Below are 22,496 nucleotides of genomic sequence, written 5' to 3'. Positions count from 1 at the left end.
AACTTGAACCACAGCTTCACTTCTGGTTGTTCTGGTAGTTTTTGGAATCAGAGTCTTACAAACTTTCCTGTCCAGGCTTGCTTCGAACAATGATCCTCGTATCTTAGCTTCCTGAGTAGCCAGGATTACAGGCCTGAGCTACTGATCAGTGCCTGGCTCAACGGATTTCTTGCTTCTACAGATTGTTCAGTGTTCTTGATCCTGGGTCTCAAATAGGCCAAATCATTATTATTATAATGAGTGGTAATCATTATCAGTATGATTATTAATTCATAACCATATCCCTCCTACTGCTGTTTAAAGCTCCTGAGAATAGATGCTGTGGCTTATATTTTCTATAGTAGGTCATCCCAACAGGAAACAGAAATTTTCTGCTAGGAACGGAAAGCTATGCACCTAAAAATCATGTTGAAGTACACAGAAATCACTACAGAGATTTGTGAGCACACAGTATTAGTTTAACCTTTGTTGGGGGGAAAAATCAGTTCTTCTAAGTCTAAATTTGAGGGATAAAATCTAGCCTCATTGATGTTATATATTAGGGGTGTAAAATGCTCACTAGCATTGAAAAATAATAAGGGTAGAAACAATTCTTCAGGAGCATTCCATGAAATATTTAACCTAAATCCATTTATAACTGAAAGAAAAGGAATGAGCCAGTCACACTAATATGGGCCAATATGAGGTCTTGAACTCAGAGCCTGGGTGCTGTTCCCTGGCTTTTTCTCTCAAACCTAGTGTTCTACCATAGATGCCAGACCTCCATTTCCAGACTTTTTGGTGGTTACATGAAAATAAAACAAGATTACCACCCTTCGTTCTATGTTGTTGTTTCCAAAGTAGAAAAGAAAAAGACCAAAAAAAAATTCCTAAGAATAAAATTAACCATAAAACCAAAGTCAGGAGGAGGCACAGAGACAAGACAAGGCAGGCTCCTGCCTTCCCACGGGTGCTGGCAGCAGGTAGCTCCACCAGTGTTTTGTTGAAGGACCACCGTATCTCATTACATACTTCCAAATGGGGTCCTGGTCAGAAAGGGGGCTTTTAAGCTAAGGTATGGACAACAGCATCCCTCAGCCAGAGCCTTTCAAGCCCAGCCCGAGATCTTCCCTCACCCTAAGGTATAACCACTGCTCATACAGAGCATGTGTGGAACCTGGAACATGACTGAGAGAACAAAGAACAGACATTCAACCAGTCTGAGGACTCATGGAGGTTCCTGTCACAACTTGCTGACTCCCATCTAGAACCACCATTTTATATCTTTATTTAAACAACTTCTCTAGTAACTGCTCTAGGAAAAACTAGTTGAATGAGCCATAACATTTTATTTAATTGTCTCATTTCTATTCTATTCCCTAAAGAGGAACAAGAAATACACTGTCAGCTGTTATTTAATGGCACCTAAAGTAGCTTCAGCCTTAAGGTCAATGTTAGCCAAAGAAAACAGAGGTTTAACAAAAGGACAACATTTAGTACTGCTTGGTTACCTATAATATGTAAATTTGTGAGAGAGGGGAGTTAGAAATTCATGACCACTATGCCAAAACAATAAGAGAATTGCAAATTATCCACCTCTTTCCCCTTGTGTCACTGCTGAACTAAACATAAAACAAAAAAGAAAAGTTTTGGGCTCTGGAAGCTCACACCTGCAATCATACCGTCTCAGAAGGATGAGATCTGAGGATAGAGGTTCAAAGACCCACAAGAGGGTAAGTCATTGAGACTCTTATTTCAAAGTAACCAGCAAAAAGCCAAAACTTTCCAAGCACCAGTGACTCATGTCTATAATCCTAGCTACTCAGGAGGCTGAGATCTGAGGATCGAAGTTCAAAGCCAGCCCAGGCAAAAGTCCTTGAGACTATCTCCTTGAACAAAAAAAAAAAAAAAAAAAGCTCAAGGACAGCACCCAGTTCTTGAGTTCAAACCCAAGGACCAGGGCAAAAAGAGCTGGAACTGGAAGCAAGTCTCAAGTGGCACCAGCCTTAAGTGACAAAGTCCCATAAATGAGAGGAGAAGAATAGTGATAGAAGATGTACTGATTAAGATGCACTGTACTCATCAATTGGCATGTTGAATTGAAACCCCTTTCTACAACTCCTGAAAGATAATTTTGCAAAGGAAGGAAGGGGGATGATTAAAGAGGAAAATAAATCCATACATCGGCTCCCACTGAAATCATAGCTCAGTCTTATACACAGAGCCCTCTTATGTAAAACTTACCACACAGAAACCTAAGTATAGGTATATTACATTAAGCAAACATAAGGCTGTGTGCATCTCCTTTATACCATGTCCTCTTCATCCTTCACATAGGTACCATATCTATGTCTATGGATTTGGATATATCTCACAGAGCCCCAGGGACCTAAGGATATAATGTATAAGAACTCCAAGTCTTCAATTAGACTTGCTTCTGTTATTATGACTACCATATAGGTTATTTTAGATCATCTGGGTGGTGAAACAATACGATCACATTCAGCAAGAAAATGTTGCTTTTACTTTATGTCATAAATGGAAGAATCAACAGGCACCTCTAATTTTAGTTTGACATCTTCTTTTGTCTTAGAAATGTAGTCTAAATTAGAGACCGCTGACTCCACTCCGCTGCAGTACTGCCCATAAATAACCAACCTGGAAGGGAAAAAGACAGAGGGAGAAATCCCTAAGATCAAAAGGAGGAACGAAGCAGTGGAAGAAAGAAGCAGAATTTAGATCTCTTTAAAATCACGCGTAGGACCAGGCACAGCAACACACATCCTGTACACAATCACAGAATTGTTGCTCATATAGTAATAAAAGATTCATTCTTGGTACTAAAATTGAATGGATCACGTACATTTTTATATCAAGTAGAATTTACAGTCTGCCTCAATAACTGCTATTTGGTTACATATATATTTTTTGACTATAATGCTATATTCAAATATATAATATAATCTATAATATATAATACTGTAAATGCATTATTAATACCTATTAGTTGAATGTATTACTAAAATAATAAACATTGTTTAAATACATATAAATATATATATGTTCATATATTTTTTTTAAGTTCCTATTAGAGATTAACCTGTGTGTGCGTATGTGCAATGTGTACACCGGTGCTTACATGCTATACTGAGTGTCAGGATCTTGGGCTTGATAGGAAGGCACTCTACCAAGAAGTAAACTTTTTTGTTTTATTGTGAAAATACTGTACAGAGGGGTTACAATTACATGGGCAAGATAATAAGTACATTTCTTATCAAGCATTGTAGTCTCCTCCTTTGTTTCCCCTTCCCATTCCATCATCCCCCCCGCTCCCCCATCCAACCCTCCCCCCCCCCCCCACCAAAGTTGTAAAGTTCGTTTCGACATAACTTGTTTGTATGTGCTGGTTCTGGGCCTGAATTCAGGGTCTGGATGCTGTCTCTAAGCATTTTTGCTCAAGGCTAATATTCTACCATTTGAGCCACAGCTCAATTTCTAGCTTTGTGGTGATTAATTGGAGATAAGAATTGTATGGGCTTTCCTGTCTAGGCTGGCTATAAACCACAATTCTCAGATCTCAGCCTCCTAAGTAGCTAGGATTGTAGGCATGAGCCACTGGGGCCTGGCCCAAGAAATAAACTTTTTACTTTTGACTCATAATGAGCACAGTTTTATTTTTTACTGTAATTTCACTGCACTCACTATGCCGCCACTCATTAATAAACTCCCATTCCTTACTAGCTTTTAATTAAGGAATATAAATCATCCAGCGAGCATGAATGAAAGGCTGAGCTGTAAGGAGTAGGGACCTGTTTGTGCTGCATGGACTCTTAGCCCACATACCAACATGTCCAAAAAACAGATCATTTGCAAAAGCCCATTTGGTTTGTGATTCCTTTTAATTCTCTGCCAGAGGAAACTACTAATACACTGTTAATATTTATCTATGAGTTTGAGTGAAGTAATTCATAAGCAACTTCTTATTGCTTGAAAACATATTGTTTGAAATGAGGGAACATTATATTCTAAGCACATTTTCTTGACACCAATTCATCTGAGTCATTTAGATTTATTTCTGCATGTGTGTACCAGTAGTGGGGCTTGAACTCAGGGCCTGGCCACTATCCCTTGTCTTTGTCATCTACCAATGGAGCCACAGCTCCACTTTGGGGGTGTGTGTGTGTGTGTGTGTGTGTGTGTGTGTGTGTGTGTGTGTGTGTGTGTGTGTGTGTGTGTGTGTGTGTGTGTGTGTGTGTGTGTGTGTGTGTGTGTGTGTGTGTGTGTGTGTGTGTGTGTGTGTGTGTGTGTGTGTGTGTGTGTGTGTGTGTGTGTGTGTGTAAGAGGTATTGATTTTCTGGCCTGGACTAGCTTTGAACTGTGATACTCAGACCAGACCTCAACCTCTTGAGTAGTTGGGATTATAAGGGTGAGCCACAGGTGCCGGGCTCAGGAGTATATTTCAACCTAGAAGGGAAAACTTTTGACTGTGAATCAAATGTTCCAAATTAGAGGATCATAAAATATTAAGAGTTAGAAAGAGTGTTAGGTTCCAGCTAATCTATCCCCAACACTTCCATATGGGAAAAGAATCTCTTATAGTTAAACTGACTTAAGTGACACACAGCAGTAACAAGGCCTGAGAAAGAATCTCAGCCCTTTGATTGGCAATGCAAATAATAGGAAGCTGTACATTTTAAAATACACCTACACATATAAAGGTCAGACTACTGCCCCAAGAAGGCCTGTCCTATTTCCTAATCACCGTTCAAGTAGGATTGTAACACACAGTAGAAGTAGCTCTTTATAAACTCTTTTAACACTAACCTTCACTATAATTCCAAACTAATACCCACAAATGTGTAAATGTGAATGTTACCTTTCCTTGTAGTTAATGAAAACTTGATATAAATTCTGGTCATTCTTATTTACAATGGAATCATGAATCTCTTGCATTAAGCTCCGATGGACTTTTACAAGTTCCTTAGAAAAGAAAACAACGTGAAAGAAGAGTCAGAACAACAACAAAACAGATGTCAAACCAAGGATAGATACTGTTGCTAGATCCAGATATACTGAATATATAATACCTGATCAAGAGAGGAGAGGAAGAGATAGATCCAGACAAGCAAGAAGTTGGAGGGAGAGGATAGAAAGGGAGAAGAAAGAGAAGAGGGAAAGGTACATGGAGACAGGAAGAGAGAAAAAGAGAGCTATGTGTATAAGAATTTACACTTTCTCATCTGACTAGAGGTATCAGTTCCTATGGGAAAAAGTTATTTCACTAGTTACTAGAAGATCACTTATTTGTTGCATAAAAATTCATACAGCATTTTACAATCACTGTAAAGTCTTTAAATAAAACTACCCAAGTGCTTAATGGTTTATTGACAAAAATCAAGCGACAATTCATGGGGTTGGAACACAGAAATGTAAACTTATACTTTGGTCAATTAGTGATGCCCTGGTATTAAGCTAATAATAATCAGACTAAATTACTAACGATATAAATAAGAAGCTGATAAATTGTACTAGACAGTTTACTACAGCAATTCCGAAGTCAGAACTTCACATTTTTCCTGGTAAGCAAGTGATTTTCAGCAGCCAGAAAATACAGACGGGACTTGAACTCACATTCTTTTTTTTTTGGGGGGGGGGTGGGGTCCGGTCATGGGGCCTGAGCTCTGGGCCTGGGCGCTGTCCCTCAGCTCTTCAGCTCAAGGCTAGCGTTCTACCACTTGAGCCACAGCACCACTTCTGGTTTCTGAGTGGTTTATTGTTTGTGTGTGTGTGTATATACAAAGCAAAGCCAGTTCTAGAGACCTAACCACTTGAATCTTGACTAGCATTGCCTCCTTTGGCATAGCACGTGGGTGGCTAAATTCTATATTTCTTCGAAAATACCAAGATTGTAAGATTATAATATGACATAAACTCAAAATCCTTTACTTAAATGAAGAGAAAATCACATGTTGCTATTAGATAGTCTGTTCAATGATGAGGAAGTGATGTCTCATTAAATGCAAGTTAGGACAGATACAATTGGAAGCAGAAACACAAAAGAGCAGAAGCCAAGGAAGCTGGTGAACGGAGGGAAGTGGTGGGCATCTCAGGGAGCTGGAGAAAGAAAACAGACAGCACCAAGGATTAGCTAATTGAGATTGTCTCTTCATGACAGCTAGCTATGGCTAAGCTATAATCATACTTATCCTTTTGTGTTCTGTGTTTCTTCCAATTGGTTTTTGGTTAAAGAGATAATGGATTGGTTTTTCAAGGAAATGGGTATAAGAACTGGGGAAGGAAAAAAAGGATTCAAATTAAAGAATCCAAGAGGATGCTTGAGTAAGAATCTGCAACCCATTAAGCACGTCACAACTGTACCTATATGGTGCGCTTACTCACAGGAATGTTGATGAAGACTGAATCAAATTCCGCAGCTGTCAGAAACCGTTTCAAGGGTGCCATGAAATACTATCAAGAGAGAAGAGGGAAATAATAATGAAGCATAACTTGATCGACTCTTCATGATCTTTTTTTTCCATCAACAAATAACAAGTATTTTACTGAAGTCAATTGTTTATCAGCATTATAAGTACAAAAAACAGTAGGAACTATTTTCTCTGTCTTAAGGATTTTACAGTTGGAGAATGGATATAAATATAGGCTAACTTGTTTAAAATATAAAATCAATTTTAGACAATAAACACTTCTAGAGGAGGGAGGGAGTAGGGAGGCATGGAGAGAGATAAGGAGGGAGGCAGAAAAAAGAGAGAGAGGGTGGGAGGAAGGGAGGGAAAGAAAGGAAGAGAGGGAGGCAGAAAAAAAGAGAAACAGAGGGAGAGAGGAGGAGGGAGGGAGGGAAGAAAGGAGAAAGGAAGAGAGGAAGGGAGACAGGACTACTGGCCAAATTAGTCAAAACCATGAATATTCTGGAAATACATTTGGAGACTAATAAAATATGCCTCAAGACATCGTAAAGACTCTTGAGATCAATGATATGTTCATGTGATTTTATGTATCATTTCCTTTCATCCCTTGAGAATTTCAGTGTGTTTTCTTTAGTTTAAATTTTATTGTAAAGGTGAGGTACAGAGGAGTTACAGTTACATGAGTCAGGTAATAAATATGTTTCCTTTTGAACAGTGTCACCCCGCCCCCTCGTTCTCTCCCAGCTTTTCTCCTTCCCCAAAATTGTATAATTCATTTCCAACATAGTGTCTAGTGGTTTTCACTGTTGAACTGGTTCACCGTTTAATTTCAGTATCTTCTAAGTGGAGATCAGGGAACATAGTTAAGGCCACCTTGGGCATAAAACGTTTTTGTTGTTGTTGTTTTACAGAACATCATCTCATCCAAGAGCTGGACCAGTCGGTGTACACCTTTCATCCCAGCCATAGAGGAAGCACAAGAGCTGGAAACAGTGGCACACCTCTGTCATCCCCAGCGACAAGAAATACATAGGAGGATTGCAGCCCGGGCTATCCCAGGTCATAAACCAAGATCCCTCCCCCTTCAACACACATGCACACACACGCACACAAAAACCACCTAGTGTCAGTGCCAGTAGCTCACACCTGCAATCCTAGCTGCTTAGACAGCTGAGATCTGAAGATCCCAGGGAAAATAAAACCAAGAGACTCTTATCTCTACTTAACCAGCAAAAACAGACAGTACAGAGGTGTTGCTCAAGTAGTAGAAGTCCAGCCTGAAGCAAAAAAGCTAAGCAAGAGTGTGAGTTCGGGCTGGGAAGGTGGCTCAGCGGCAGAGTGCTTGCCTTGCATGCATGAGGTCCTGGGTTCAATTCCTCAGCACCACATAAGCCAAAAAGAAAAAAGCCGGAAGTGGTGCTGTGGCTCAAGTGGTAGAGCACTAGCCTTGAGCTGAAGAGCTGAGGGACTGCACCCAGGCCCCGAGCTCAGGCCCCAAGACCGGACCCCCCCCCCAAAAAAAGTGTGTGAGTTCAAGTCCCCCAGTACTGGCACCAAAAAAATGGACCTACACATGAGACATGCGGTAGCTATCTTCCCATTCTGTTAAATGCCAATTCTACAAAAACTAGAATCACTTCACACAGCAGAAACAAGGAGTTGAGCATATTAATTACATTAGTACCTAAGAATGACTTACTTTTTCTATTGACTCCAAAGTTTCTGTATATTTTTCTTCTGTCTGCTTAATTTCTGCTAGACAACAACTCCGTATATCATTTTCTGGACATTTCTGCAGTTAGGATAGAAATAAAATGATTTAATCAAATCATATGTCAATCTACCTGGTACTATGAAGAAAGAGAACACAATCATTGCTTGATTGTCTTAAATTTTCCACTGGAATAAAAAAGATAACTGAAAGATATACTTAAATACACTTGTAATGTATCTTTGCAGTTTTCATGATTTTTTTGAACAATGTAAATTAGAAAGTTTTAGGTAATTAAGGAAAAGCTTCCATCAGAGGATAGTTAATCAGGCCTGGAATGCTAGAAGGTTAAGAACAGGAGAATTTGGGGTCCAGGACAGTCCAGGCAGAAAAGTTCCTAAGACCTCCTTCTCAATCCATAGCTAGGTGTGGTGGTACATGCCCATCACTCTAGCTCTATGGAAAGACTAGATCAGTATGATCAAAAGTTCCAGGCCTCCTCAGGCAAAAAGTCCACTGGAAGAAGGTGGGCAAGGTGGCGCATGCCTGATATCCTAGCTGTGATGCAAAGTCTAAAATAGGCTGATCATGGTCTATGTACATACACAGGTAGGAAACAAGGACTCTATCTCAAAAATAACTACCACTAGAAAGGCACAGAAGTCTGTCTCAGCAGTAGGAAAACCTAGCTAGCAAGCATGAGGCCCTGAGTTCAAACCTCAGGACTGACTAAGATAGATAGATAATAGATAGATAGATAGATAGATAGATAGATAGACAGACAGACAGACAGACAGACAGACAGACAGACAGACAGACAGACAGACAGACAGGTAGGTAGGTAGGTAGGTAGATAGATAGATAGATAGATAGATAGATAGATAGATAGATAGATAGATAGATAGATAGATAGATAGATAGATAGATAGATAGAACAAGTTTCTGAGTATAGAAATTTTCCCTTAAAAATATCCTGTACAAATGTCATTAACTTGGAAATAGTACAAGAGTTTCCTTAAGGTACAGCATATCATACATATATTATAGAAATAATCTAAAAATATTTAAAAGATGAGGAGTAAAAGTCAAATATTTTTCCAACATCCACATCTATATGGTTCTTTCCCTGGGTGTGTTGAGACTGTAGTAGGCAGAGCACCGTACCAGGATCAAGGATTCTGGGCTACAAGGAAGAAATTGGTTCAAGTACTGGATTTGCTGTTATTAGCTCCGTAACTGTGAACAAGCTCACTGCGTTTCTCCATGAAGCAGCAGCTTTAAAGGAGAGAATCCTCATTGAGTACTCTGCACCTGGCCAGGCACTGTAAGTTATCGTTATTGCTAACTCTACCCTGTCCACATAGAAACCCAGTGCTGCCAGCAGGGTGAAGCCTGTCCTCAGGTATACAGATGTGCTAGCACCAAGGCAATTGACAACTGCAGGAGGTACTGACAATGCTCATCATCTAAAATCCTTCTGAAAACGCTGCCAATGGTGACCTGTCTGCTCATGCGCTAAGTGACGCCACACGTTCATTACACTTCCCCCTGCACTGGCCGAGTCACTTGTTCTTACCCACAGAGATGTCTGCTGCCCACCAGCCCTCAATCACAGGTCAGAGCACAGAGCGTGGAGCCTCACCCGCCAAAGCTCTGAAACCCCTGCATGTCCCACCCAGAGGATGGAGAAGTCTTCTGATAAAGGAGGATGTGAACAAAACCTACGTAAATGACTTCTTCACATTTCAAATTCTAACATAGTACAAAGTAATTCTTCCTGAATGTGCTAGATACATTCACAGCAGATAAAGTTTAGAAGACACTAACTGGCTATCACTGCATGTGATTCTCGGATTCTAACAAGAGGGAAAAAGCCTACCAAAATCACCTAGCAAATGGGAAGATATTCTCTTTAACATATTTTTTTTCTGGTGGAGGTTCTGGGGTTTGAACTCAGGGCCTCATGCTCTCATTTGGCTTTTTTTTAAATCAAAGTTGATGCACTAGCACTTGAACCATACCTCCACTTCCATTTGTGCTGGCTCACTGAAGAATCTCAATGACTTTCCTGCCCACACTGGCTTTAAACCAAGACTGTCAGATCTCAGCCTTCTGAATAGCTAGGATTACAGGCATGATGCACAGGTGTTCTGCTTTATATTACATTTAAAGAGGGGAAAGTGGTCTGTTTTGCAAGAGGTTTGCTTCCTTAACAGTATAATTTCACGATCAACTTAAACTATATTCTACAACCCTTCTGCCATTGTTTAGCTAACTGGCCTGCCATGTACCATACAGGTATATATACTAACGTGAAAGGATCCGACCAGAGATTCCTATGGTTGTTTTGAACTATAAATATCATGTTCATACCTCCAGACACAAAAGTGAGTCACAGTAAAGTTATGAGCAAGAAAAAAGTAAAGGAAATGAAAAAGTGTAACAATGAAGTGAACTAATCTTTTGACTCATCATTTTGCTAATAAAACACCCAGAGTCACTTTAAGAACAAATAAAAGTAGGTAAGGATGGAGGAAAAACTGGGAGAGAGCAAGGGAAGGGGTGACATTGCCCCAAAACAAAACGCTGACTTACGTAACTGTAACCCCTCTGTATATCACCTTTATAATAACGATAGAATTTTTTTTTAATTTAATTTAATTTTATTTGTGAACATACTGTACAGAGGAGTTACAGTTACATGGGCAGGATGGGCAGGATAATGCATACATTTCTTACCAAGCATTGCAGCCTCCTCCTTTGTTTATCCTTCACATCCCTTCCCAGCCTCCCCCCTCCCCCCCGCACCAACGTTGTAAAGCTCGTTTTGGACATGACAACTTGTACTTCTCATTGTTGCAACAGGTCCACCTGTATCCTTAAACAACTGGTTTTTCCCCATCTCCTCCACAAGTTATACTGACATCAAATATAGTGAAAGCAGGGGTTATACTGTGGAGGAGGGACATACAAAGCAACAAAGAGATAATCTTATAAATGTGTTAGAAACACATGCATGAAAGAAAGAAACATTAAAATACACATCTAAGGGTTCATTTTCCTGACATCACATTATCTGACCTTTTCCGCTTGACTCATTCATATACTAGATATTACAAATAAGGGAAACCATGGGACCTACGTTTCTTTGGGCCTGGCTTACTTCACTTAATATAATTTTTTCCAAGTTTACGATAGAATTTTTTTTAAAGAACAAGTAAAAGTCATACAGGTTGGTGCGGTTCCTCTGCTTTCATTAAGTCCTCGTATACTTCTCCCCCTTCATCTTCTCCATAAACACAGTCATAGAGATCTTCTTCATCTGCCACTCGGGTTTCACTAAAACGAAGAATACAACATGTAACGTCGTTTGCTACTATTGCATAATAAATGCATGGTATAGAACAGCCTGCTAGGTTTTAGAGACAAACAGAATGGAAGTTTTCCCCTTGATTGCCAGAGAAGCCAGAGAGGAAGAAGAATAGCATTGTGTGAAACGCTGAAAGACTTTCCCACTGGCTCTGTCCCCTCAGCCACAGAACTTAAAAACCAAACCACAGAACTTAACAACCAGAGCGACGGTAACCAACACTTTCTAGTTATTTACTTTTTTATTTAATTTGTAGAAACTCAAAAATGACTCATCTGTAGATTTTTCTCTCACCTAATTCACCCAGCATTAATTGTCTTATCTGGTATCCTTTGGCATTTTGATCTACTAAGACAAGCTGAGAAGTTATGAAATCAAATGGTTGATTTCTCCAAGATCACACAGCTAGTGAATAGCAGAGCCATGGGTTAAAACCAAGTCCTTTTATAACTATGAGTATTTTAATCACTTCTTCCTATTGTCTCCCATTGCTTATAACCATGACCTCTGTGTCACCATCCATATTAATGGGTATGATATGGAGAAGCCAAGAGAGTTAACGAACATCTAAAATATTTTTAGCTGGGCTCCCTGGCTTACATCTGTCATCCTAGCTACTGAGGCGGCTGAGATAGAAGAATTCAGGTTTGAAGCCAGCCAGGGCAGCAAAACCAAACAGACAGTTATATATAGTTAACCAGCAAAAACCTAGAAATGGATCTGGCTCAAGTGGCAGAGCACCAGCTTTGCATGGAAAAAAAAGTCAAGCAAGAACACAAGACCTTGAGTTCAAGCCCCAATACATCTACTGAATGAATGAATGAATGTGTGCATGCATCAATTGATGTTGTTAAATAGAATGGTCATTTTACAGCACTGGTTACCACAAAGTTATTATCAATATCTAGTATCTACTGACTTTCAAAACATCCTTCTTCAAGGCCTTCCTCCAACACTCATACTCTACTTTTGTTTTTTGTTTGTTTGTTTTTTTTGCATTTTGTTTAAAAGACCAAAAGGGCAGGGCCCTTAAAATCATTAAAAGTCTATTTTAAGACCATTTGTGTCTTTCTTCTGGTCTCCTGGTAGCTGAAAATAATCCCTACATTTTTATTTTCTTTTTTTAAAATTATTTTTAAATTTTGTTGTCAAGGTGATGTACAGAGGGGTTACAGTTATGTAAGTAAGGTAGTGAGTACATTTCTTGCTGAACTTGTTACCCCTTCCTTCATTTTTCTAAAAATTATGGTAAAGATGCTGTACAGAGGAGTTGCAGTTACATGCCTAAGGTAATGAGTACACCTCCTGTCGAGCATTGTTACCCCCTCCTTTGCTTTTTTCCTACTATTTCTTCCCTCCCCTACTTCCCCCCTTTCCTCCCCACCTAAAGTTGTAAAGTTCATTTCCAACATAATACCTTGTGAGTCTCATTGTTGCAATGGGTCATCCTGTGTCCTTGTTTCAGCATTTTGTTATTCCCCTCCCCCTCCCCAAATTAGATAAATGTATAAACAAGATGCAAAGTACCAAAATCAAATACAGTGACAACAGAGATATACCATAGGGGGAAGAACATACAAAAGAAACAAAGAAAAAAATCACATAGGACATTAAAAAAACAACAACAAAGAAAAACCTCTTGTGTCCATATACTCCCTACTTTCAAGCTTCCTTGAGTGACTTCCCCTAGCTCTTTGTGAGAGAGATGAATCCATTCAGTCCACATGCTCTGCTACAACCCTAAGTCTCTCCTTAAGGACAAAGTTCAAGACTTCTGTATATCCCTTCTTCTAATAATTCCACAGAAGGGAATCAACCTGTAGACATGATGGAAAGAAACAAAATTCAACTTCTCCCAGTGGTGCCCCCCCGCCCCCCCGAGCACCTCTCCTGTACCTGAGCAGACAAATTGTTAGATGAACAAAAGTAAAAACAAGGTAACTGTAAATATCACTCTGTAACTTGGGACATGGTTCAAAGCAGGTTTACAGGATTGTTTGTCACCAATGATTATTTGGAGGTACTTGAGAAGAATGAACTGTCAAATACCCAGAGAAAAGGAAAGTGTATTAAGGGGCGAGATCTGGCAGTTAATAGAAGCTTCCGAGAAGTCTGCTCTGAGAAAAATTCATTTCAGAGTCCACCCGCTTTCCCACCCCACCATCCATCCAATTGATATTCACTAAACCTCAAGTGAGCTCCAGGTTCTCCTGTGTTCAGAATGCATAGAGCAAGAACTCTTCCATTCAGAGGTATGGAGAGCAGGCCATACATACACATTTAATTTTGAACATGCAGCAAGAGAGATGAAGAGTAAAGAATAAGAGCAAAAAAATAACTCTGAAGAATCAGGGAGGGCTTCACAAATCTGGATCTTGAGTTGGCATATTCCCCGGGAAAATAGGAGTACAGACAAAGCAGGTGCATGCTCTGCCTGCACAAACCTTGCAGATCAACAGGCGTGACACACACCCAGATTGAATGAGAAAGATGGATGGTATGTACACCAAAGAACATTCACACATGCAAAGGTAGAGTGAGAAGAGCCTGGTGTCCTTACCCCTTTGTGTGGCTTTGCTAAGTTGATACCAAACTGTCAAGGGCTATGCACTCTCTGAGTCTGGTGTTACCCTGGTCATTTGGGAATCAACAGGGTATATTATGCAAGAGTAGAGATAGTCTGGAGGGGGGAGTAACAGATAAAGAAGTCAGAGGCACTGTAGGGATCTGACACTTGTACATAGGGTAAAGACAGGTAAGAGGAACACAGAGACTTAAGATGGTGTCTTGAGCTAGGGACTGGTGGCTTATGCTTGTAATCCTAGCTACTTAGGAGGATCATGGTTCAAAGCCAGCCTGGGCAGAAAAGTTCATGAGACTCTGATCTCCAGAAAAATCAGAAGTGGAGCTATGGCCCCAAATGGTAGAGTGCTAACCTTGAGCAAAAAGAGCTCAGGGGCAATAACCAGGCCCTGAATTCAAGTCCTACAACTAACTGACAAAAAATAACTAAAAGATAGTGTCTTGATGACCAGTTGGACATTATGGAGAGAGAAGGAGTGACAGATGTCTCTCAATTTCTGCTTTGGAAATCTGAGTTGATGGGCAGCCATATTGCAGTTCCAGGGGTTCCATGTTGAAAGGTTCTGGCCAGGGAACAGTGGGGATACTTATGTGGGGTTTTATGGTTCTGTAACACACAGAAGGACAGCAAGGCCTGGTGAGACCATGGAAGAGCTAAGATAACAAAGCAGGAAGGACTTGATTGTAATGGAACTCGGTGTGCTACAAAGGAAAATGGTCTGTGACGTTCATTCTATGGTGGTTTCCATCCCAGTGATCCTGCCTCTAGTTCCAACACCACTTTCCCAACTTAGATCCTGTCTACAAACATGGGTGAGAAGAACACAATGGGAGAGGCCTTTAAAATCCATAAGTAGGGGTGACCATGACTGGTGTTTTAAAAAGGATATTATCAGGGACGTGGAAATACCTTCTTCCTAATACTTGGAGAATGGGGGGGGGGGGACTAAAAACAAATCCAATCTTTTCTAGTCACTTTCTAAAGACTGTGGGCAATTGAATGGACGAATCCCCATCCATCTTGCCTTAGGTCAGTGAGTTCTTAGGGGTTTTATGGAAAGATAAGAAATGACTCTTGGAAGTAGAGATATAGCTCAAGAAGGAGAGCATCAGCCTTGAGCAAAACAAGCTAAGTGAAGAGTGCCAGATCCTGAGTCCAAACCCTAGTACCAGCCCAAGAAACTACTCTTAATAGCTACTTGGAAAAATAAGACTGCCAGGCCGTTCCCAATGCTGCCTACTCGAGAAAGAGCAGCTGGCCCTCCATCCCGGGGCTGTGGGCAGGACTCACCTCTCCCACTCTTCTACTGAGAACTCTCAGATGTAAAGCTTCCACTCCAGAATAAGGAATGACTGGGCTCCAGTCCAAAGATGACTATTCACGATTCCCTTCAGCTAGTGACTTCACCTTTCATATTGGTTTCCTTCTTTTGACATTGAGGTAACAGAAGGAATATACTAATGTAGTGGTATTAGATGAGATAGTGCATCTAACATGGGTAGTACACAAAACAGGTACTCAATAACCTCTTAATTGACCAGCTAGCTCAATACTGAAGCATAATGCCTGGTGAATAGTATATACTTAATGTAAAATATTGACTTACTCACTCACTCATCTATAGGGGACCTACTAAGCACAGATACTGTTTGAAGCACTAAGAATACATTCAGGAGCATAGTTAAGTTCCTGATTTCACAGCTCACCTTCTGACAGAATACAGTCCACCTGGAAGCAATCCCAGACTGCCTCAGTCAATGCTTTGAAAATATTTTTTAGAACTTTGAAAGCAGGTGGGTGGGTGCAAGTTTCTTTTTTAAAATTTTTATTTTTATTATAAAGGTAATATACAGAGGGGTTACTGTTACGTAAGTCAGGTAATAAGTACATTCTTTTTTGCCAGTCCTGGAGTTTGAACTCAGGGCCTGAGCACTGCCCCTGAGCTTCTTTTGCTCAAGGCTAGTGCTCTACCACTTGAGCCACAGCACCACTTCTGGCCTTTTCTGTGTATGTGGTACTGAGGAATAGAACTGAGGGCTTCATGCACGCTAGGTAAGCATCCTACCACTAAGCCACATTCCCAGTCCCCTGAGTACATTTCTTTTAGAACAGTGCCATATCTTCCTTCATTTTTTTCCATTTTCCCTTCCAACCCCACTCCCCCACAAGCTGTATAGTTCATTTTTAACCTAGTGTCTAGTGAGTATCACTGCTGAATTAGTTCATCCTTTGTCTTACCATTCCTCTGCTTCCCCCTTCTACTCCCCAAATCAGATAAACTTACATACAAAAAGTACAGACATCAAAAAGAGCAACAAAAGGGGGAAAACAGCCACAATAACAAAACACAGAAAGTAAAACAGGGGGGCCAGGGAAGGTCTCTTCGTGGAGGGATAACAAGCGAAAGATCTGCACCAAGTAGTAGCTCGCTGCTGGATGGATGCGGATGAATTTCCATAGACTCCTTGAATCTCTTTGCAAACACGCCTGATCTATGTCATCAGCTCTTTCAGGAGTGGGGATCATGTCCTATATTTATTTGTAATCTACAAGAGTCACTCAATCAGCACAAGATAATAAGCTGCAAAGGACCTTCTGCCTCTGCTGAGTACTAAGTAAGAAAGTCCCTGAGGATGCTCTCTTCAGAATAAACACGGGGTACTGGAAGATTCCCCAGCAACTCCAGCAGCACTTAACGCTGGCTTTCCCTGAGCTACCTGTCTCACAAATTCTGTAGTAGAATATATTTATTTTTAATTATTCCCTAATTATTTCAGTCTTAACTACTCCTCTACGATGCATTTAAAAATGTTTCAGTTTTACTCCATTCCAATGTTTCTATACTGGGCATGGAGACACAGAACCCAGGACAGGAATTAAAAAACACTGGAACACCAAGTTCCTTGCAAACACAAAACTTTCTTCCTTTCTTTGTCTGGAGAGAGAGAGAGAGAGAGAGAGAGAGAGAGAGAGAGAGAGAGAGAGAGAGAGAGAGAGAGAGAGAGAGAGTATACTGGGGCTTAAAATCAGAGAGAGTGTGTACTGGGGCTTAAAATCAGGGCCTAGACACTGTCCCTTAGCTTTTTTGCACAAGGCTGGTGCTTTACCACTTGAGCCATACCTTCTCATTGGGCTTTTTGCTACTTAACGAGAGATAAAGAGTTTCATGGACATTCCTGCACAGGCTGGCTTCCAACCAGGATCCTCAGATCTCAGCCTTTTATGGATCTAGGATGACAGGCTAAGAAAACAGGCATGAAGCTCTGGTGCCTGGCTGGAATATGTTTCTTGTAACATTCCATCACCAGTTCTAGTTTAATCCTTACTCTCCTTCCTGGTTCAACCACATGCAGCCTTCAGAGAGTTGTCTTAGTGCCCACAGTTAACACCCACACCGGATGCACAAAACTGTCAGTGGTTTCATTCTGATGAAAATGTTTAACATACTCTATTAAGTCGGGAAGGCCTTTGTAGATGTCTTCATCATTAACACTTTCTTCTGTCGGGAAGGGTCTAGAAGAGAAAAGAACACAGATGAATGAGCACCCAAGCTGAGTCCCTGCCTCTCAGTAACTATGAAACCCATCAGTCACTGGGTCTCATGATGTTGAGGCTTCCCTGTGAACGAAGCTCCAACACCTGTGCCCTCAGCCATAACAGCTGGCCACACACACACACACAGGCCACTGGGGTCAGGCCAACGTGCTGCCCACTGCCTCAGACCTGCAGGCACTCACTGCAGTGTCTGGGTGCACAGAACCGCAGCTATTTTGGCCTTACCTCTGCAGCCTCTCTCCTCCACTGGCAGGTCAGATCCCATAGTTCATTTGGAAATGATCATCCTTTGCAAACTCAGTTCACTATTACAGCTGAAAACCATTAGCAGTCTAACACTCCTATCCCTTCTGGAAGATTCCCAATGGTGGCATGTTTTTCCACTTAGTTAACTTGTATTTTTCAGGGTTTTTGTTTTGTTTTTGTTTTGGTTTTTGGTTTTTGTTTTTTTTTTTGACAGATCAATCATCCAAACTTCAGAGAAAAAATAGGGTATTTTCACTGATTGCTGTTAAAAAAATAAATCACAATTTAATTTCTCCTGTGCCTCCCCGATGGGCTTCTCTCTGGATCTCTCCCCCCGCCCCCCCCCCCCCCACTCTGTCTCTCTGTCTCATTCTCTCCTGCTCCTTTACTCTCTTACACTGTACACTGGTACAGGGTACCCAGTACCCTGGTTCTAGGACTTGAATGTGAGGTCTGGGTATTGTCCCTTAGCTTTTTCACTCAAGGCTGGCACTCTTCCACTGGAGGCACACCTCCACATCCAGCTTTTAGGTGGTCAATAGAAGGTAAGGCCAATGGATGTTCCTGCCCAGGCTGGCCTTGAACTGAGAGCCTCAGATCTCAGCCTCCTGTGCAGCCAGGATTACAAGTGTGAGCCATCAGTACCTGGTCCACTTCAGCTTCTTTGTTTTACCCAATTGTACTATAATTGGTCTTTGGTAAGACCAATATGATAAGCCTAAATTTATTCCTAACAAGATAACAAGGCATTTTACTATTTCTTGTGTGAAGAGATCACATCATATGTTCCATCAAACATTAACCCTTAAATAATTACTACTTACATTAAAAAGCACACTTTTATATTGATGTATCTAATATGCAACATAGTAGGAACCTATATTTTGCAAATAAATCTACACAAATGAGAAACACCAAGACTTCAAAATCACTTTGCAAAATTTGGGTACGTTTTGTTACATGCATTGTAGACATCTATAGACCAATACAGAAAATATACATAAATACCAGAAAAAAGACTTATATTATCATATATATCATATATATATATAAGTCATAAATATATGCACCCTTTCAAAGTCAAAAGTATATACATAACAATTACATCATGCTTCATGATCAAAATTGACCACAAACATGTAAAATATATTTACACACATATATGTATATATATGTATATATATATATACATATACATATATATATATATATATATATATATATAGTCACAGGAAGATATTCATTGTTGAAGAGGAAGTTAGGAGCTTAAGAATAACAATAAAATTGTATTTTTTAGATACAATGAAAATCCATTCCATTTCTATGCAGCTTCTGTGTTACTACTGAATCTATTTTAATTTGTTTCCTAATGTTGCTCCGAGTACATCATTACTGACTACTGTAACTTAAGTATTGAAGCAGAACAAGCCTCAAGTAAATACATATGCTTACTAACTGCAGAATGCTCCACTGCAGAGAGATGGTATGATTTCGCCCATTTATTTGCAGGTCTGTCAGGTATTAGCAAACCTTCAATGTACATTCTTTTTTCTTCTGGGGGGGGGGGGGTCCAGTCGTGGGGCCTGAACTCTGGCCTGGGCGCTGTCCCTCAGCTCTTCAGCTCAAGGCTAGCACTCTACCACTTGAGCCACAGCGCCACTTCCGGCTTTTTTCTTTTTGCTTATGTGGTGCTGAAGAGTCGAACTCAGGGCCTCAGGCATGCAAGGTAAGCACTCTACCATTGAGCAACTTTCCTAGCCCTCAATGCACATTCTTATACATGCAGCATTTCATACATGTTTGATTCGTTTTTAAACTACTAATTTTTTTAAATTATCATGACCTCCTGGATAGTAAGTAAACATATTATAAGGTACTTTGAAATATTTAAGTATCCAAGAATTTGTGTTTGTCTTAATAAGTCCTACATACAGAAATGTTGGAGAAATTTGTTTTGAAAGCAATCTGAGAATGGTACATTACAAGTGCATCCCTACAGTGTCACTGCTTAGGAGGCTGGGACAGGAGAATCATGTGTTCAAGGCCAGCCTAGGCAATGCTGTAAGACTCTGTCTCAAAAACACACAAAGAAATTCTAGCTACTCAGGAGGCTGAGATCTGAGGATCAAAGCCAGTCCAGGGTAGGAAAATTCATGAGATGCTTATCGCATGGGTTCAAGTGGTAGAGTGCTAGTCTTGAGCACAAAAGTTCAAGGTCAGTGCCCAGGCCCCAGAAAAGTAAGATAAAATAAAATAAAAACAACCACAAAAAGGAGAGAAGCCATGCCAGTGATAGTCCCCATTAACTTAAGAACCATAAGCCACTTGAGGTTATATGAATATGTTATTATTTGCTCAGTAAAATTTATATGTGCATTTCACACTTACCTATCAGTCACTCTTCATAAGTGAGTGAACTAAACAAGATAGAATGAACCACAAAGAAATGAAATTACCTGATTCCTGTGGCCAATGCTATAGGTGTTCGAGAAAGTCGAGACAATGTTTCTATAACCTGAAGAAAGAAGAAAATGATCATTGGGCATGTGTTTTAGAAAATTCAAAGCAACAGTCTTCCAATTCAAAATTAACAATGGTAGCAGATTGTCAGTTTACAGGTGTCAAAGAAATAGAGAATGGGTACAGCCATGATTGGGAACTAGAAATCCCTACTCTATGATTGCAAAGAGCAAATTACTAAGCTGCCCAAGAAAAATAAGGAGTTAACCTAGCTCATCCCAAACGTCTATTTCTATTGCAAAATCTGGAAGGTCATAGGAACTTGTGTTCTCTGTTGTAACACCCACTGTCCAGAGATGGCCACATTTGTTAAAAGCTAAAAACAAGCTGGGCCCAGGTTGCTTACATCTGTCATCCTAGCTACTCAAGAGGCTGCCATCGGAGGATCGTGGTTCCAAGCCAGCCCAGGCAGAAAAGTCTGTGACTGTGAACTCCAATTAAGTACCAAAATGCTAGAAGTGAAGGTGTGGTTCAAGTAATAGAGCACCAGCCTTAAGCAATAAAATAAAATAAGTGGCCCCGAGTTTAAACCCCAGTATTGGAAATGTATATATGTGTGTGTGTGTGTGTGTGTGTGTATATATATATATATATATATATATATATATATATATACACACACACACACACACAACACTGAGGTTTTTAGTTATTGTGGCCACAGTTCAATTGTAGCAACTATGTGTACTGTATTAGACTACACAAGTATAAAATATTTCTATCACCACAAGAGGCATTGACATATAGAAAAGTGGGTTAGCATGAGAGAGCTCTTGAACCAGACCCCAGGAGTTCAAATCTTGCCTTTTCTACTAACTAGTCAGGCAACTTTGAGCAAGTCATCTAACTTCTCTGGCTTTTATTACTTCATGTACAGAGTGCATCTCTTAATAGTTAACTAATAATCATTAGACTAGTGTGAGGATTAAATAACACACTTAAAATATTTAAATGGTAGCAATTCCTTATAATCACCAACTTGAAGAAAATTGCTTTATTCTGAGTGTTTCCAAGAAAAAATGTTCCCAAATTACTCTTGATTATCTATTTCAAAGATTCCTCCTGCAGATCACATCAGTATGGAAACCTAAGTGTGCCCTGCTGCAGATTCATTCACATTTCTGCACACCAAGTTTACTCCTCCTGCAGTCTTTAGTACTAAGATCATTTTCACGACTTACTGAGAGGCCAGTCACCTGACATGTATTTTTCCCATCAACTTAGTTCTCAGGATGATACAGATAAACTTGTCCTAACTCTCAAAATTAGGCAAAACAAAATTTAAAAAGGTTCTGTTATATAGCCTATTCAAAGTTGCAAAAATTGTAATCCATCTCCTATCCATCTAGCCCAACAGCTGGGGGGAAGAGAACTCATAAAGGGGAGAAGAGAGAATTTATATAGCTTGAGTTGCTACAAAAATGGCCACCAGAGGGAGCCAGATGATAGTAGATTAGTTTAACATCATCATCAACTGCTTTTAAGGGCAAATGTGAAAATCAACCAGCTAAAACCAAGTCCTAGTCACTGATCTATGAAGCTTATTTATTATTACTCAATAATATAAAGATAACAAAGTTACTAATTCAGGAGTAAACAACAAATGGACAAAAAGAATGCAGAGTATCTTACAGTGAGTCTCTGTGAGAATGATCACTCAGATTTATAGCTCATTTTTTTGTACATAACTCTAAGTTTAGCCAAAACAAATGAAGACTGTGTAGTCAATGTGGTATTTTCAGAATAACGTACATCCTCTAAAGGGCTATTGTTTCCAGATTTGGAACAGACAAATATATAAATTCATGTCAGATTCTCAGATCATGCGTATGGAGTCTCTGACTAAAATATCCCAGAAAAAGTATTCATAAAACCAAAAGCATTTTTAAAAGCTATAAATTAATTAGTACACTTAAATCAAAATGATAGGAAATTGTGAATATTAATTCTAGATAAGGAGATGAGTTGGTAAAAATACTTTTACAAGCAAATTGGCCAATAACCAACAACCCCAAATCCACGTCATGAGATTTCCTTCCTTCACTCAGTTACCTCAGTGACTAAGACCAATGATCTTGGAAAACAAATAGAAGTCATTGTAGGTGA

The 22,496-nt window shown here is 39.9% G+C and overlaps 1 protein-coding gene across 2 annotated transcripts in view; it reads right to left on the bottom strand.

Moving 5' to 3' along the window:
* Vav3 (vav guanine nucleotide exchange factor 3) overlaps positions 1–22,496 on the bottom strand; it is a 347,236-nt gene that overhangs the window by 179,112 nt on the left and 145,628 nt on the right. For both annotated transcript variants that reach the window (XM_042675890.1, XM_042675882.1), the window contains exons 3-9: positions 20,327–20,385; positions 17,517–17,582; positions 11,346–11,454; positions 8,104–8,196; positions 6,379–6,447; positions 4,856–4,959; positions 2,538–2,637 (exon numbers count right to left, since the gene is read on the bottom strand). In XM_042675890.1, the coding sequence (XP_042531824.1) occupies positions 2,538–2,637; positions 4,856–4,959; positions 6,379–6,447; positions 8,104–8,196; positions 11,346–11,454; positions 17,517–17,582; positions 20,327–20,385 (600 nt within the window). The remainder of the gene's footprint in view (positions 1–2,537; positions 2,638–4,855; positions 4,960–6,378; positions 6,448–8,103; positions 8,197–11,345; positions 11,455–17,516; positions 17,583–20,326; positions 20,386–22,496) is intronic.

This window comes from Dipodomys spectabilis, unplaced genomic scaffold (assembly GCF_019054845.1).
Source record: "Dipodomys spectabilis isolate Male_0828 unplaced genomic scaffold, ASM1905484v1 ptg000002l, whole genome shotgun sequence".
In the NCBI taxonomy this organism is placed as follows: Eukaryota; Metazoa; Chordata; class Mammalia; order Rodentia; family Heteromyidae; genus Dipodomys; species Dipodomys spectabilis.
Note: the sequence above shows the minus strand (reverse complement) of the source record. Positions and strands in the feature narration are given on the sequence as shown.